The sequence below is a fragment of the Trichosurus vulpecula genome, chromosome 9 (assembly GCF_011100635.1).
Source record: "Trichosurus vulpecula isolate mTriVul1 chromosome 9, mTriVul1.pri, whole genome shotgun sequence".
In the NCBI taxonomy this organism is placed as follows: Eukaryota; Metazoa; Chordata; class Mammalia; order Diprotodontia; family Phalangeridae; genus Trichosurus; species Trichosurus vulpecula.
In genome coordinates this window covers 1,807,320-1,825,908 of record NC_050581.1, presented here as the reverse complement: position 1 = coordinate 1,825,908, position 18,589 = coordinate 1,807,320, and the positions used below count along the sequence as shown (strand labels likewise).

General features: G+C 39.9%; 1 protein-coding gene across 5 annotated transcripts; it reads right to left on the bottom strand.

Moving 5' to 3' along the window:
- Positions 1 to 989: 989 nt before the first annotated feature.
- Positions 990 to 18,576, bottom strand: ZNF75A (zinc finger protein 75a). Of its 5 annotated transcripts, none has more exons than XM_036737701.1 (8): positions 18,489 to 18,569; positions 16,912 to 16,990; positions 15,956 to 16,500; positions 14,003 to 14,213; positions 13,068 to 13,159; positions 12,567 to 12,693; positions 3,065 to 3,175; positions 990 to 2,899 (listed from the first exon to the last, which is right to left on the bottom strand). In XM_036737701.1, the coding sequence occupies exons 3-8, from the start codon at positions 16,397 to 16,399 to the stop codon at positions 2,133 to 2,135; spliced, it is 1,752 nt and encodes a 583-aa protein (XP_036593596.1). In that variant the 5' UTR covers positions 16,400 to 16,500; positions 16,912 to 16,990; positions 18,489 to 18,569; the 3' UTR covers positions 990 to 2,132. The 5 variants fall into 5 exon arrangements, with proteins under 5 accessions (XP_036593596.1, XP_036593598.1, XP_036593597.1 ...); XM_036737703.1 differs by lacking the exon at positions 18,489 to 18,569 and adding an exon at positions 18,443 to 18,477; XM_036737702.1 differs by lacking the exon at positions 18,489 to 18,569 and adding an exon at positions 18,247 to 18,319.
- Between the last annotated feature and the right edge of the window lie 13 nt (positions 18,577 to 18,589).

Sequence of the window (18,589 nt, the reverse complement as noted above, 5' to 3'; positions counted from 1 at the left end):
GTAAGTATCCACCTCGATGTGTCACAATCAGTGAGAACACCAAGGGGTGACAGTTAATAATAATAAAAAAAAAAGATTCCATTGCAACCAGAGCAACTGCTTTAATGCTGGTGAGTAGTGTATGAACACCAAAGGGGTGGGAGCACTAGCCCCATGCCAGTAAGTGGCTTCATTTGGGGTACTTGACTTAGACCTTTGTCTTTATCCCCTGCCTTGTTTCTCAGGAACCTAAATCACCTTAAAGAAATTCGTTTTCATCTTCATGCCTAACTGTTCATCTGGACAGAGGCTGAGACCTGAAAACAACAAAGCCAGGAAACAGAAATGTTCTGATTCACCCAGGGAGATAAGGAAGGGGGAGGGCAGGTGGTAATATAGGATTGAGGAAGGCTTTAAGAAGGAAATGTTGTGGGACAGAAAGTCTCCAGCCTCACAGGGCAGGTTATCCAGCTAACATTTCTGCTACTTAGCTGCCTGGCCCTTTCTGACCTTGAAATGAGACTGAGGAAGAGAGGCATGGACCTAGGAATGCAGTTAAGGCTAAACTGCCATGGAGAAACCAGGGTTCAGCCCTGTGACAGACTGTTGTAAATTGGAATTAGTTCTTCGTATAAGTAAGTAGCTGTGTAGTCATATGCTACCTCTGGTTTTTCTCATCTAAAATGAAGAGACTGAGCTAGATCATTTTTAAGGTCCTTTGAAATTCTTCAGTTCTGATTATGTGATTTCTGTGCAAGGCTATGCCTAACTCGGCTCAGTCAGGAATGTACTCTGCATTGAGAATTCCCAAGAATTCTTTATTTGTATCCCCAGAACCTAGCTCCAAATAGGCACTTTTAAAATGCTTGTTGACTGACTGACTGATCTGCAGGTAGCTTCCTCAGAAATTTACAAAACCATAAAAACTAACCAACCTACTGAACTTAATATCAGGAAGTTTTTATTATGTGTCCATTTGTGTGTCATGTAAAAAAAAATCAGATACTTCCTGTCCATTAAGAGCTTATTAATGTAAGACAGTTAATACCAACATGTTGTTTTTCTCACCTTACCACCATTTTTTAACAATACCAGTTGCCAAACTATCCCCCTTGTACCCAAACATTTCAAATGCTCACCACATCATGGAGCCAAGAGATGACAAGATTCTGTCTATAATAAATAAGTTTCCAGTTTCCCATGGCATCTTAACTAAAAGATAACAGACTTGGAGCTGATCCTTTTTCTTTGAGGCCTTAGGAAAGTTCTCTTTTGTAAGGCTGCTCTTGTTCACTTTTCCAGGTAAGGGAATTCTATACCTTCCCTTATGCACTCCTTCTAAAACCTGGCAAGATATTTACTGGAAAATTACTCCTCACATCTAACAGCAGTTCTCCTTCATGAGGTAAATTCCAATGCAATTTTATTTCATTAGCGATGGAGAATGCCTTGCTATCCATCATATTCCATAAATTATCAGTTAAGAGATGCAAGAGCTGACTTATTTTTTACTCCACAGCTTTTTCTGCAGACTGAATAAGCAAAAAATGAACCAACAGGATTTGACCACTAAAAGAGGTTAAGGCAAGAAGTTATAGTGACAGTCTTGTGAATGGTGTTTATGAGAAAGACGTTGAAGAGAAAATCCTGTTGAAATACTTGGGAAAATCATAACTCATCTCTGCTGCACAGAATTTGGAACAGGAATCTTGGAATTCGAAATTGGTATACTTGCAGCAGCAGTGGTGGGTAGGTGGGTAGGTGGGTGTGTGTGTGTGTCCTTTGTTTTAGGAAATACTATTTCTGACAGGAATTTTAATTTGTGTCTTTAACAGTAGCAGAAAACACTAATACATGATCAGCATTCATTTCCACACTTTATGTGTATCAAGATCATTCTTTGGTTTCAGACAGCATCTGCTATTTGAAGAGTTGGTTTTTGGTATAGTATACTTATTATTTTGTCAGAAACTATCCTAGTATTGCTGTCCTATAAAGAATTTTCTTGTCATAGACAACTCATTATGTACTAGAAATATTGCCATTCCCTCTTGCATAGTCTATTTAAATTCTCTTTAGAGAAAAATGGGGTTTAAATTTTAACATTTTTCAAATATTGATAAATTCATATAAATCTATGTTCTTTTAAGGTTTCATCTCCACTTAGAGCTTTCCTTCAGAACGAGGACACTGACTGTTTCCTTTTCTCTGTGGAGTTTCTGGTGTCTTAGAAGGCTTGAACGCCTACTGAAGTTCCTCCCACACATGCTACATTTATAGGGTTGCTCACCTGTATGGGTTCTTTGGTGCTTAATGAGATGGGAATTCTGACTGAATCTTTTTCCACATTCATGACACTTAAAGGGTTTCTCTCCTGTGTGTGTTCTTTGGTGAGTAAGAAGGTTTGTGTTTTGACTGAAGCTTTTCCCACACCAGGAGCATCTATGTGGCTTAATTCCTCGATGTGTCATCAAGTGTTTATTAAGATCTGAGCTCCATCGGAATCGTTTATCACATTCTTGACATTTATACGGTCTTTCTTCAGTGTGGACTCTCTGGTGCTTAATCAGATCAGAGCTAACTTTGAAGCTTTTCCCACATATATGACATTTGAAAGGTTTTTCTCCTGTACAGGCCTTCTTGTGGACCTCCATGAGTTTTCGTAGACTTTTTTTCCAGGAAGCAAATTTTTTCCATCTTCCTACAGGTAAATTTTGTTGTGGCTTTCCTTCCCCAAGCTGCTTTTCATGACCTTCTTTCAATTCTGCCCTCTGGAGAACTTCCTCATCAGTCTTTTTAGATATAGATAAAGTACTATCTGGTGCTTGTACTACTAAGGGAATAGGATGTGCTGCCTTAGGCTTTTCTTTCTCATTTGTAGCCTCAGCCTCATTAGGATAAATAGGAAAATCAGTCATTTCTATTTTGGGGAAAAAAGAAATCACAGAAAGAAAATAAATTAATTAATTAGTTGATGAAAATAAATAAAATAACAAAATTTCTAAAATTGCTAAGATCCTGAAAGCACTGAATACCAGAATATTTCTTTCTGGGTTAGTTTCACCCATTCTCATTCATTGCTCACCTGTATTGGAATCTTTTGGGATCTCACTGGATTCCTTAGAATTTGTGACACATGGCTCTTCCTCTTGCTCCAAACAGGATATCAGTTCAGGTTTGGGAATCAGAAAGAGAGCTGAGGAGAAGAAATAAGTAGCAGTCACCTTGACAATGACTTGTTACTAACTTAGGACCATATTTCAGGTGTGACCCAGTGATTCCTTAGAAAATGTTATATGTTTCTAATGTACTAGCTGAGTTTCTTCAGCCTCACCACTGACCTTAATTTTGAATGGGCAAAATCTCAGCTGCAATTTCTCTTATGGGTTATATGTGAGATAAAGAGACTGAGAAACAAATGATGTTGATAATAACTCTCATTTCTATGCGACTTAACAATTCACAAACCACTTTCCTTGCAACAGTCCTGTGAAGTAGTTAGTTTTTGTCTCCATCTTTCAAATGAAAAAAAGAAACATGTATATTGTCAGAAATCACATAGCCAGTGAGTGTCAGAGACAGAATTTGAACCCAGGTCTTCTGACTAAGGCTAATACTATTTAATACTGCCTTTGAAGGATGGCCATATAACATATTCTTCCTCCTGAATGCTCTATGTGATTCAATGTATTTCTTGAGGAAGAAGAGGAGCAACAACTAAACCCTAGATATGATATTCTGGCGGTCAATGGAGCTAGGATTAAAACCAAGAATCAGGATGGCCTCATGAAAACTGTGTCTTACCAGAGCTCTCTCACAAGTTCTGTCAGATTCCTATAAAAAAGTGAATCTGAGTAGATTTGAGACAGTTAGAAACCACAAGCAGTCTGAGTAAGGCAAATTTCCAAGCCAGGAGAGTCTGAAAGGCTGAAGGGATGAATCTGTAGGCGGGGAGAGCGCTTGACACGCAGAGCTGCCCCGGACAGCACCAAAGCAGAAGCGTCCAGGAAAACCAGTGGGAGACAAGCTGGGAGAAAGCTGGGTACCTGAAACTGATGGAGATCCCCAGGCTTGCCAACACAGGATGGCAGTCTGTGGAAGCGACAAGGCAGCGCAACACCACCGGCTGATAGACATCAACTCCTGAGGTTTGCAGCCCAAAGGTATGAAATACGTCTTCTTGAACTTCCGGGAGACATAATGGCCCGGTAAACGGCTCTAATCCCTCCCCCCCCGCCCCGACCCAGAGAATTCCTCAGAAAAACACACTGAAATAGAGGAGATAGAAGTGGGGCTTCAGTGGCCGAGTAGTGGGAGTTCCTGAGTCCCATAGGGGCACAGCCAGCAGGTGTCAACACCAGGACCCCAGATGTACACTTGCTCCCGCAGGGGAAGTGCCAGACACCAGCTCAAACAACAAAGAGCTGAGACTATTGCTGAAGAGCAATAGTGCTGGACAGCAACCCTAGGGGAAGAGACTTCAGACAGCCAGACCCCTCCCACACACCTCAGGAAACTGAAGGCTATAATTCACTAAGCCAGTAACTAGACTGACAACCCCCAGAATAAGAAAGCTGGGATAGACAGCTCTGAGCCCCAAAAGCAGAAATTTATTGTAAAGCCAGGAAAAGGTTAACCAACATGAAGAACAATACAAAAAAACTGAGGAGCATTGATTCTTTTTATGGAGACAGGCATGATCAAAATACCAATTTGGAAGAGGTTGGCAATGACACTGTACCCACATCTGATACCTCAAAAGGGAATGTGAACTGGTCTCAAGCCCAAAAAGCATTACTGGAAGAGCTAAAGGAGGATTTTAAAAACCAAATTAGGGAGGTAAAAGAAAAAATGGAAAAAATGGAAAAAAAAAATCCACTGACGTAATCAAGTCCTTAAAGAATAAGATTGGCGAAATGGCTACGGAGATTCAGAATCTAAATAGAGAAAAAGACACCCTGAGAGGTAAAATCAATCAATTGGAAAAGGAGATTCAAAAGCAAAATGAAGACAGCAACTCATTAAAAATTATAGTTGAGCAGGTGGAAGCTAATGACTCTATGAGGCATCAAGAACTAGGAAAAGAAAATGTAAACAATGAAAAACTAGAAAAAAATGTGAAATAACTGATTGGGAAAACAACTGACCTGGAAAATAGATCCAGGAGAGACAATTTAAGAATTATTGGTCTACTGGAAATCCACCATGAAAAAAAGAGCCTTGACAGTATCTTTGAAGAAATTATCAAAGATATCTGCCCAGAGGTCCTAGAACCAGAGGGCAAAATAGTCATTGAAAGAATTCACCGATCACCCCCGGAAAGAGATCCCAAACTGAAAACACCAAGAAATATTATAGCCAAATTTCAGAATCACAAAGTCAAGGAGAAAATACTGCAAGAAGCCAAAAAGAAACAATTCAAATATCGTGGAACTACAGTCAGGATCACACAGGATCTCACAGCTTCTACATTAAAAGATGGGAGAAGTTGGAATATGATATTCCGAAGGGCAAAGGAGCTGTGACTACAACCAAGGATCAACTACCCAGCAAAATTAAGCATAATTTTTCAGGCAAGGAGATGGACATTCAACGAAATAAGGGAATTCCAGATCTTCCTGATGAAAAGGCCAGAACTCAATGGAAAATTTGATCTTCAAATACAAAACTCAAGAGAGATGTAAAAAAGTAAACAGGGGGAAAACCCCTCCCACAAACCTTATTAATCAATAAGGGCAAATTATTTACATCTTTATATAAGACTATATCATCTTGTGTATGTTATATATATATATATATATATATATATATATATACATATATATGTCAATCTTGAGAATAGTACAGCTATTACGATAATTGAAAGGGATACACATAGACTGTGAATGTCTGTTTAAAATCACTGATATAAAAAAAATCACTGATATAAGGATAAAAAACATAATTAAGAGATGCAAAGGGAGGGCTACGAGAGAAGAGGTAAGGAGGTAGTAGAAAAGGGTAAATTACACCAAATGAAGAGGCACAAAAACACATTTTAGTAGAGGGAAAGGAGGGAGGGAGAAGAGCAGTATTTGAGCTTTACTGTCATCTGATCTGATTCAAGAAGGGCATAACATAACCTGATAAGTATAGAAATCTAACTTGTCCTACAGGTAGTAGGAGGGGAAAGGGGGAAAAAAGGGAGGGGGGTAGTCAGAAGGGAGGGGAGAAGTAGCAAGCGGGAAATGGTAAGATAAGGGAGGGGAATCAAGAGGAAGGGTAAACTGAGGAAGGTGATGGTGAAAAGCAAAACTTTGTTGAGGAGTAGAAGTGGAAAGAGAGAAATAAAAGCATAAATGGGGGGAAATAGGATGGAGAAGAAGACACAGATAGAAATCATAATTGTGAATGTGAATGGGATGAACTCTCCCATAAAACAGAAGCAGATAGCAGAATGAATTAAAAACCATAATCCTACAATATGCCGTTTACAAGAAACACATTTGAAACAGGGGGATACACAAAGGGTTAAGGTAATAGGCTGGAGTAAAATATATTGCACTTCAGCTAAAGTAAAAAAAGCAGGTGTAGCCATCCTAATCTCAGACAAAGCAAAAGTAAAGATAGATTTAATTTAAAGAGATAAGGAAGGACACTACATTCTGCTAAAAGGCACCATAAACAATGAAGCAATATCATCGTTTAACATATATGCAACAAGTGGTATGGCATGCAAATTCTTAGAGGAGAAGTTAAGGGAGTTACAAGAAGAAATAGACAGCAAAACTATAATATTGGGAGACCTCAACCTACCCATTTCTGAACTTGATAAATCTAACCTCCAAATAATAAGAAAGAATTTAAGGAGGTGAACAGAATTTTAGAAAAGGCAGATATGATAGACCACTGGAGAAAACTAAATGGAGATAAAAAGGAATATACTTTCTTCTCGGCGGTACATGTCACATACTCAAAAACTGACCATGTACTAGGGCATAAGAACCTCACAATCCAGTGCAGAAAGGCAGAAGTAGTCAAAGCATACTTTTCAGATCACGATGCAATAGAAATTATTTGTAATAAAGAACCATAGAAAAATAAGCTAAAAATTAATTGGAAACTAAATAATCTAATTCTAAAGAATGTGTAGGCCAAAGAACAAATCAGAGAAACAATAACTTCATTCAAGAGAATGACAATAATGAGACAACGTACCAAAACTTATGGGATGCAGCAAAAGCAGTTCTTAGGTGAAGTTTTATATCTCTAAATACTTACATGAATAAAATAGGGAAAAAGGAGATTAATGAACTAGGCATACAACTGAAAAAGCTATAAAAAGAACAAATTGAAAATCCCCAGTTAAATACCAAATTAGAAATACTGAAAATAAAAGGAGAAATTAATAAAATTGAAACCAAGAAAAATGTTGAATTAATAAATAAAACAAAGAGCTGGTTTTATGAAAAAACCAATAAAATTGATAAACCTTTGGTCAATTTGACTAAAAAAAAGAAAGAAGAAAATCAAATTACTAGTATCAAAAAGGAAGAGGGTGAGTTCACTTATAATGAAGAGGGAATCAAAACAATAATTAGGAATTATTTTGCCCAATTGTACGCCCATAAATTTGACAACCTTAGAGATATGGATGAATATCTACAAAAACATAAATTTCCCAGGTTAACTGAAGAAGAAGTAAAATTTCTTAATAACTCCACCTCAGAAAAAGAAATTAAGCATGCCATCAGTGAACTCCCTAGGAAAAAATCTCCAGGGCCAGATGATTTTACATGTGAATTCTATCAAACATTTAAAGAACACTTGATTCCTATACTTTGTAGACTATTTGGGAAAATAGGTGAAGAAGGAGTCCTACCAAAGTCTTTTTATGACACAAATATGGTACTGATACCCAAACCAGAGAGAGTCAAAACAGAGAAAGAAAATTATAGACCAATTTCCCTAATGAATATTGATGCAAAAATTTTAAATAAAATATTAGCAAAAAGATTGCAGCAACTTATCACGAGAATAATACACTATGACCAGGTAGGATTTATTCCAGGAATGCAAGGCTGGTTCAATATTAGGAAAACTATCAGCATAATTGACCATATAAACAACAAAACTAGCAGAAACCATATGATCATCTCAATAGATGCAGAAAAAAACCTTTGACAAAATACAACACCCATTCCTATTAAAAACACTAGAAAGCATAGGAATAAATGGAGCCTTCCTTAAAATTATAAATAGCATCTACCTAAAACGATCAACAAGCATTATTTGTAATGGAGATAAGCTAGATGCATTCCCAATAACATCAGGGGTTAAACAAGGATGTCCATTATCACCCCTACTATTCAATTTGGTACTAGAAATGTTAGCTGTAGCAATAAGAGAAGAAAAAGAAATTGAAGGAATTAGAATAGGCAAAGAAGAAACTAAATTATCACTTTTTGCAGATGATATGATGATTTACTTAGAGAATCAAGTAAAAAACTACTTGAAATAATAAACAACTTTAGCAAAGTTGCAGGATATAAAATCAACCCATATAAATCCTCAGCATTCCTATACATTACTAACAAAGCCCAACAGCAACAGATAGAAAGAGAAATTCCATTCAAAGCTACTGTAGACACTACAAAATATTTGGGAGTCTATCTGCCAAGACAAACCCAGGGATTATATGAACATAATTATGAAACACTTTTCACATGAATAAAGTCAGATCTAAATAAATGGAAAAATATCAGTTTCTCATGGTTAGGCCGAGCTGATATAATAAAAATGACAATTTTATCTCCATTAATCAATCTATTCAGTGCCACACCAATTGAACTACCAAAACATTATTTTACAGAGCTGGATAAAATAATAACAAAATTCATCTGGAAGAACAAGAGGTCTAGAATATCTAGGGTATTAATGAAAAGAAATGCTAGAAAAGGTGGCCTAGCCATACCAGATATTAACCTGTACTATAGAGCAGCAGTCATCAAAACTACCTGCTATTGGCTAAGAAACAGAATTGTGGATCAGTGGAATAGGACAGGTACACAAGATGGAGAAGTCAATGACTACAGCAATCCACTCTTTGATAAACCCAAGGAGGCCAGCTTCTGGGCTAAGAATTCACTATGTCACAAAAACTGCTGGGAAAATTGGAAAATGGTAGGGCAGAAACTGAGCATAGACCAATATCTTAAACCATATACCGAAATAAAGTCAAAATGAGTTCATGATTTAGGAATAAAGGCTGAAACTATAAGCAATTTGGGAGAGCAAGGAATAGTTTACTTATCAGATTTATGGAAAAGTAAAGAATTCATGACACAACAAGAGATAGAGAGCATTACAAAATGTGAAATGGATAATTTTGATTATGTTAAATTGAAATGTTTTTGTACAAAAAAAGCCAATGCAACAAAAATTAGGAGGGAAGCAGAAAATTGGGAGAAAATCTTTACAACTAGTGTCTCTGATAAAGGCCTCATCTCTAAAATATACAGGGAACTGAGCCAAATATATAGGAATACAAGTCATTCCCCAATTGAGAAATGGTCAAAGGATATGAACAGGCAGTTTTCAGAGGAAGAAATTAAAGATATCTATAGGCATATGAAAAAATGCTCTAAATCACTACTGATTAGAGAAATGCAAATCAAAACAACTCTTAGGTACCACATCGCTCCTGTCAGATTGGCTAAAATAACAAAACAGGAAAATGATAAATGATGGAGAGGATGAGAAAAAATTGGAACATTATTACATTGCTGGTGGAGTCGTGAACTGATCCAGCCATTCTGGAGAGCAATTTGGAACTATGCCCAAAGGGCTATAAAAATGTTCATACCCTTTGACCCAGCAATACCACTTCTAGGGTTGTATCCCAAAGAGATCATACAAGTGGGAAAAGGACCCTTATGAACAAAAATATGTATAGCAGCTCTTTTTGTGGTAGCAAAGAATTGGAAATAAAAGGGATGCCCATCAATTAGGGAATGGCTGAACTGGTATATGAAGGTAATGGAATACTACTGTGCTATAAGAAATGGGGACGATACAGACTTCATAACAACCTGGAAAAACCTACACGACATAATGCTGAGTGAGCAGAGCAGAGCCAGGAGAACAATACACAACCATAGATATATGGACTAACCCTGATAGACTTTACTCTTCTCAGCAACACAATGTTCAAAGACAACTCCAAAGGACTCACGATGGAGCGAGCTATCTACACCCAGAGAAAGAACTATGAAGTATGAATGCAGATTGAGGCACACTTTATGCTCACCTTTCTCCCCCCTTTTTTTACTCTCTTGTTTTGGGGTTTTTTTTTTTGGTTCTGTTTCTTCTTTCTCATGATTCATTCCATTGGTCATAATTCTTCTCCACAACTTGACTAGTGTGTAAATTAATTCAACATGAAGTTATATGTGGAAGATATATGGGATTCCATGCCATCTTGGGGAAGGAGGGAGGGAGGGAGGGAAGAAAATCTGGAACTTAAAATTATGTAGAACTGAGTGTTGTAAACTAAAAATTGAAAAAAAAAAAAAAACCAAGAATCACCTACCCAGAAAAACCGAGTATCATGCTCCAAGGCAAAATATGGACTTTCAATAAAATAGAGGACTTTCAAGCTTTCTCAGTGAAAAGACCAGAGCTGAATAGAAAATCTGACTTTCAAACACAAGAAGCAAGAGAAGCATGAAAAGGTAAACAAGAAAGAGAAATCATAAGAGACTTATTAAAGTTGAACTCTTTTGTTTACATTCCTACATGGAAAGATGATGTATATAATTCATGAGACCTCAGTATTAGGGTAGCTGAAGGGAATATACATATTATATATAGACGGAGGGCACAGGGTGAGTTGAATATAAAGGGATGATATCTAAAAAAAAATCAAATTAAGGGATGAGAGAGGAATATATTGAGAGGGGGGAGTGGGGTGACAGAAGCGAGGGTTGACTGGGGAACAGGGCAAGCACAATATATGCCATCTTGAAGTAGGGGGGGAGGGTAGAAATGGGGAGAAAATTTGTTATTCAAACTCTTGTGAAAATCAATGCTGAAAACTAAAAATATTAAATAAACTAAATAAATTTAAAAAAAAAAAAGAAATTTTAAAGTGTCCCATAACAAAATACCTGACCTGGAAAACAAACCAGGAGAAAAAGTTTAAGAATCATTGGACTATCTAAAGACCATGACTAAAACAAAACAAAGAAAAAACCTTGATATCCTATTTCAAGAAAACCGCCTAAACGTCTTAGAACCAGAGAGTAAAGTGGAAAATTTAAAAATCCACTACTCAGTCGCCTCCTGAGAGAAACCCCTCAAATGAAAACACCTAGGAATATTATAGCCCAAAAATCTATTACCTCTAGGTCAAAGAAAAAAGTAATGTTACCAACCAGAAAGAAAGAATTCAAGTACCAAGGAGCTACATTAAGATCACACATGATTTAGCAGCTGGAGAACTTTGAAAATAACATTCCTGAAGGCAAAGGATGCAGGCTTAAAACCAAGAATACCTTACCCAGGAAAACTGAGTATAATGCTGTGGGGGTCAGGGGAAGGGGAGAAACTTTTATTCAAATAGACAGCTTCCAAGCATTCCTGTTGAAAAAACCAAAGGTGCAGAAAATCTCTGAAGGTCAAACATGGGAGTGAAGAGAAATATAAAAAGGTAAACATTAATGAACAACGAAAAAGGACTAAATAAAGATAAACTCTGCACATTCAAATATGTGAAGATGATCCATGTGTCCCCTCTGATCTCTCTCATTATCAGTGTTCATAGAGGGCGCAATTAGACATGGCCCGGTGCTGTTATGTCTTGTGATCTTTAAAGGAGAATGTAGAGAGAACATCCTGGGAGGTGGGGACAGGGAAAGGAAGGTTGATGGAAACTATCTGATATAATTAGAGTACACAAGTAGACATCTATACAAATAAGAAGGAGGGGTGGGATGAGCAGATGACATCTGAACCTTACTCTTATCTGAACGGGTCAGAAGAAGGAAGAATACATACACAGAGTTGGGTACAGAAATACATTTCACTCAACAAGGAAATAGGAGGTAGGGAGGAGAAGGGAAGAGGAAAATTTAGAAGGAAGGCAGCTTAAGAGAGGGATTAGTTCCAAACAAAACAAATTCTAAGAATGTAAAAAAATATAACTCTTTTTGAGACAGTAAAGAATAAGATTCTGAGACGGTACACATAAAAGTGGGGAATGGATGAACAACTTATGGTCTATAAATGTGATGAACTATTAGTATAATGACAAACCAATATCTCAAAGGACTAATGATGAAACATCCTACCCATCTCCTAATAATGAGAAAAGTGAAGGATTCAGAAGGTAGAATGAGACAAATATTTTTTAGGACACGGCCAGTGTGGAAATGTGATTTGACTGACTATACATGTTTGTAATGGGTTTTCTTTTTCTTGTTTCTCAACTGGGGATGGGAGGGAGAGAAGGTGGGTCTTTGCTGATTAAAACAAATAAAATGTTTTTTCAAAGGTGAGCATATCAGAGAACCTCCCCCAACTCAGCTTTAAGATAAAGGAGTTCTTACCTACTGAAATCATATTGTTGTAAGTCTCTTGCATGACATCCTTGTAGAGGTCCTTCTGAATGGAGCCCAATAACTGCCATTCTTCCTGAGAGAAATACATGGCCACATCTTCAAATGTCACAGGACTCTGAAATGAGAACAAGCCCCTGCTCACAACCTGCCACCACCTGACCACTTAGTCCCTGGATAATGAATAAGACCCAAGGAAATTAAATGTGTAAAAGGAATTCTGCATGGATGATGTTGGTGCCTCATATGTAACCTCTGGGTAAATGGCAGGGGGAGGTATGGAGGAGGCAGCCCAAGGAATAAACAAACAACCCATAAGGTTCCCAGCTCCTCTGCACGACAAGCCCAGTGGGACAGAAGATAACAGATGAAATTTCCTAGAGGAACTATTGAACAGAAAGGTTCATGGGAAGCAAAGAAAGATGCTGAGAAGCTCACATTCAGTTAGGAAACAATGTGATTTCAGAAGGTACCTTGAGAACTGCAGCTCACCTGGGACTCAGGTGTGAAGAATACAGATGCCACCTCCCAATCTCTGGTAGGTCTCTCTTCAGGAAGAACAGGAACCTGGTGAGCAGGCAGAGCTGAAGAAGGGGAGAAAAGCCAGGGAGTAATGTGTTTCTATCTTTGGTGTCAGGGGACACCTTAGGTTTATTTGTGAAATATAAGAGATCCCTTGATTACTTCAGTAGGGCATGGGAAGAGGTGGCCTTTGCACTGCAAATCTGAACAAATATTCCATCAGTCCAAAAGGAAAATGAATAATAAAGTGGAATCTTTTTTTACATGGAGGCAATAATCCTTACCCCCATTATGGCATACAATGTCATTTTCCCTCTACAAGTAGCTGTTTTCTAGACTACAATTAAAAGGGTTTTGAATTGAAATTCACAGATTGATAGAATATTTCAGTTATCTAGACACTCCAGTATTCACCATGAAATTTAGGAGTTTGGCTTTTGACTTTTTTCTGGCAGTTCTCATACACACTGCCTTATCACTGAAAACCTTTGTCCTGCTCCCCTAGAGAACTAAGACTTACCTACCAGGACCATGTAGCATCCTTCTTCCCTGCCCAAGTTTCCCCACCCCACCACCTTTTTTTATCTTTCCTGAAAGCAGAATCTGCAACATTGATCATTTCTATGTCCTACCTTGCCCCTAAGCACTTTGCTTCTCCACCCTTACCCCCAACAAATAACTTTCCACTCTGTGGCTATGTGTGAGACCTGCACATCCTTCACTGCAGAGTCCCTCTTCCCTTGTGTTGAACTGTAGTCTCCCTGAGGGTAAGGTTTGTGTTTTCTGCTTCTGTATCCACTCCAGTGTCTAGTACAGCTCTGGGCACCAAGGAAGTGTTCAATGAATGCTTGCTGACTGAATCTCACCACCCCTAAGAGGAGGAAAGTATTGAGGAAGCTCCTCACCCCTCTCCTGCACCAGCTGGAGCTCTTTTTCAGGGTCACAGCTCAGTGGTTCCTGTAGTCGTGGGTGGGTACTCCACAATTCCTCTTCCTGGAACACCCCCATACGCTGGGGCTCTGCTGGCTCCAGATGGAAGCTTAGTACTTCCGATGCTCTTCCCAAGGGTGCTGCCTTCTCCGAGGGTACTTCCTGTCCCTGCTCATGGACTGTAACCTGGAAATTAATCCCCATCCTCTATTACCACAGGGCTTGGGCTAGAGAGCAACACTCATTTTGGGGACAGAGCAGTAGTTAGGGTTCAGTTCTTCAAAAAGAGATTCTGTGAAAAGTCAGGAGGCACATTGCCTCATCAAGATGTAGAGGTGATGTTGGGCCCCCAACAAGAATTAACAGTGGAATACAACTCCTGGCAGGTCCGACCAAAATAGAAAAGCTTTGGTATTAGCCTGGTGACAGGCATATATCCATTGTCTCAAGAGGAGCCTAGCTAAGTTTGGAGAAGCTTGTCAACAGACTACCAGTAACATTTATCACTAGGTAACAATTTTTTTACGCAGTAAGTTATATAGTTCCTTTACTGAGATACAGAGAGTTTGTGACACGCTGGTGAAAGTTACAGTAGCACCTACACATGATGAAATCACCAATCCTTTGAAATGCTAGTCAGTTTCCTACTATTCTTTGCTTCCTCTTGGTTTCCCCATCAAACCAGAAGCTTCATTCTGGCTCCTGCTCCCTACTTATACAACCACCAAATTTCCATTTTGGGGTGGGGGTGGGGTGGCAGTGTTGGAAGGGAGGAAGGAACTGCTTCCTTTCCCAACTGATCCTGTTGAACTGTTTGTGGTGCAAAGCATGGATCGAGACCTGAGTATACAAGACTGAAAGATTATGCCTGATGTTCTCCAGAATGGGGCCCAGAGGGTAAGGCTCATTTCTCTATACAGACTACTAGAGGAGGAAAACTAACTTTCTCTGTGTCCAGGAAATGAGTTGCCTGATGTGGAGTAAAGATGAACTTCGTACATATATATTTTTTCCTTTTCCTTCATTGGATTTTTCCTGTTTTGTTATCTTTCCATTACCTTATTTTCTTTCTCCTTTTCTTTGATGCTTTTCTGGAGCTGTTTGCCCTTTCCTTTATTTTAAACATTGTTTCTTCCCCCCTTATTTTCTTATTTTCATTCCTTTATTGGTTATTTGTATTTTCTCTACTGGGCCTGAAGGAATTCAAGTCTTGCCTTCTTGATGCAACCTAGATTATCCCATCAGCTTATCCTCAATCTACTTAGGCCCAATCAACTCCTCTATCTCAGAATTCCCTCAGTGTCCCTATTATCCAGATTACCAGTTTTTACCAGGTTTTTTTGTTGTATCCTACCTGGTCATATAAATTCCTATAGCAATAATTCTAGTCTCTTATCATCTTAAGATACTACAAAAACACATTAATTGAATAAAATGAAATATTATTTTTTGAAACATAACATTAGTAACCCTAAGACAAGGGCCTAACTTGGAAGACAAAGGCTGTGCCAGACAAGTTACTGGACAACAACCCCTACAAATAACCCTCTGTTCCACCTCCCAGTAACCTTGCTGATCACATATTAGGCTGATCTTGGTTAAAAACTACAGTAATCCAAAATTTGGAATTTCTGATAGGAAATTAAAAAGTGACTGAAAAGACACTGCAAAAAATGAAATGGTTGAAATACGGACCAACATAAAGTTAAGGCCATGGTTCTGGCCTTAAAAGAGGATAGAAGGAATTCCCTTTTCTTAGCTAAAGAAGAAAGAACCTTCTGAGATTTCAGTGGCATTGACAGGTATCCTGACCACTGACTCTTGGTAATGAGAAAGTCTTTTGCCATGAGCATACAAATTTGCAAAGTTATGGAGGAACAAGAGTGATATTTTCTATCTCACCCTCCATTTTTCCGCTTTTCTCATACCTCGTTGTCCAATTCAGGTATCTTCTTTCTGTTGCCTTTGCTCTGTCTTATAAGTGTACTCTGCAAATCTTCTACCAATGTCACTGCCTCCTTGATGCTCCTTGGGCAATGCTTTTGAACTCTGGTCTTTGTCTCCTCAGGAAGAATATTCATGAACTGCTCCAGCAGCAACAGCTCTAAGATTTGCTCCTTTGTGTGGATCTCTGGCTGCAACCACAGATGGCAAAGCTCCCTAAGTTGCCTAAGGGTCTCCTGGGGACCAGCTGACTCCTGGTACTGGAAGCTCCTAAAGCTCTGTCGGCAGGTCTCAGAAGCAGATTTAGCATTCTGTAGGACAGATTCCTGACTCTGGATTGAAGTCTCTTTTAGATTTTTTTCTTTCTCCCACAAAGCCTGGATCTGGGGATTTAGATCTGCAGCCACCATTACCTCTATGGCCATCATCCTGTTCAAAAAGTTTTATTCTTGTTGTCAGTGGCCGTACTGGTGCTCACACTTCCAGTGCTAAGTGCCTCTTCTGGTATAAAATTAGGACAATCTTCTTCCTGAGGGCAGATTAAAAACTATGAACGTCAACAAGGAAGACTCAAGAAGCATTATTCATTTGGTGCTACCTGGGAGTCACAGATAATTTCCATTCTGACATTCTATAAGTCTGGTGACAGTTTGTATCTTTTGGGGGGAGGTATTCTTTTTCCTGCCTCCCAAACATCCCCACTCTTTACATTTCTATTCACCTAAACTTCCCACATCTAGAAGGTCAGAAGATCATTTAACTTTCAGTACTAACCAGAATACTGTATTTAAAAGAGCTTTGGGATTAGCCAAAGATTCCAGTTATCTGTTTGCCTACTAGCAATGATCCCACAAACCAAACATTGATTCTTATAAATATTAAATTGTCACAAAAAATATTCACAAATAATAATCCCAGGGGAGAACCTTGGTCCTCTCACCTTGATCTTCTCAGTGTTGTAAAGAGGAGATCCAGCTTATTCATTGTTATCTGGAGAGGCCATCAGCCACAGCAATGGACTGTGGATGTAAAATCAGAAAACTTGGGTTTGAGTCCCAGGTTCAAGACTTACCAACAAGACGACTATAATCTTTTGGGGTCTCTGGTCTTTTATCTGTAAAATTGGGGATAATGAAACTTACACAGAATTGTTATGGAGAAAGTTTCATGAACTGTAAATATGGATTACTTTATTATTAATATGTTCAGTATATTGAGGATATCTCATGTGAAAAAAATAAAGCAAAGAACAGAATATGAAGACGTGGGAAAGATAACAGAGGCCTCAAAAGCAGACCTATTCCTCTGTAACCCTGTCCCTTTCCTCTTCCCTGAGTCATTCTGGCTGGGTCTAGTGGCTGGAAAGAACCCCAGAACCTGTCCCAGATGTGGCCCAGCTCTACTAGGCTCCCAAAGAGCTGATATCGATGAGAACAAAACTTTTGTCAAATTGGCTGTACGGACACACCTTTAGTCACAACCCAGCCTGCATACAAGCAGCCAAATTCAAGGAGATAGCACCTTTCAGGGTCTATGGGCTGCTTGCCACCAAAAGTTGATCTACCAATGTAGGCCACGCCAGTGTCCCTACTTCCCAGAACCACTACAGAAGACGTGTGCCTGAGAAGCATCTGCTGCTACCCCAGGAGCCACGGACATTGCTGTGTCTATCTGTGTTCACTACAGCCACCTCTAAACGTCCTCCTGCCAGTGACTGTCAAGAGTGGGAATGAGAACGCGTGCCGGGCCTCTCACAGAAGCTCCTCAGTTTCTGGACACCAGAGATGAGTCTCCAGGTCACCCTGTGTGGCACAGGAGGCTGCGGGGCACCTGACTTCCCTGGCACCGCAGGTTAACTCAATTCAACATATTTCTTGGAGACGAATTACATGCTTGGCAGGCACCGTGCTAGAGGAATACTCAGGCCCAAATAAGGGGTGTGTGTGTGTGTGTGTCTGTGCGTGCACGCACACGTGTACAGACACAGACTGCGGCCAAGTCCCTGTTTCCTCCTCCGTAAAATAGAGACACTGGGCGAACCAGCAAACGCTAGGGAGCAGTGGGCTGCTCTCATCGCCAGCGAGCTATCCCCGTCCCGGTGGGGCTGCGGGCAGACAGGACCAGATGATTTCTTCGCTCCCTTCCAAGTCTCTGCGCCGTGACAGCTTCAAAAGGGCGGCGTGGCAACCAAGCCTGGGCCCCGCCGAGAGCCCACCCAGCAGCAGCGCAGAGCCCCTCCCCCCATTCCCAGCCCCCCGGACCCGCGCGACGTCACCGTAGGGTTAGGGTCACGTCAGTTTGCGTCACGTCCCTTCGGGGGAGGGTCGTATGAAACCAGGGCCCAGGACGACCAGACGGGAAAGAAGAGATTCCGCGGCGACCTCGGTCCGCACTGGCCACCCCAAGCCCCGCCCGGCGCCGGGGCCGTAAGGAGGGGCTGCTGACTCCCCAAGCTCATCACCCCCGCCCACCATGTACGGCGCCGCTCCCGGGGGTCTCCTTGCCGCGATCTCCTACCTCTTCCTGGGGCAGCGTCCTGTTGACTAGGCCCCGACCGGACCCGGAAGTGACGCTCTGCCGACGCTTGGCGGTTTAACCCTGCCCGTACCCTGATACCC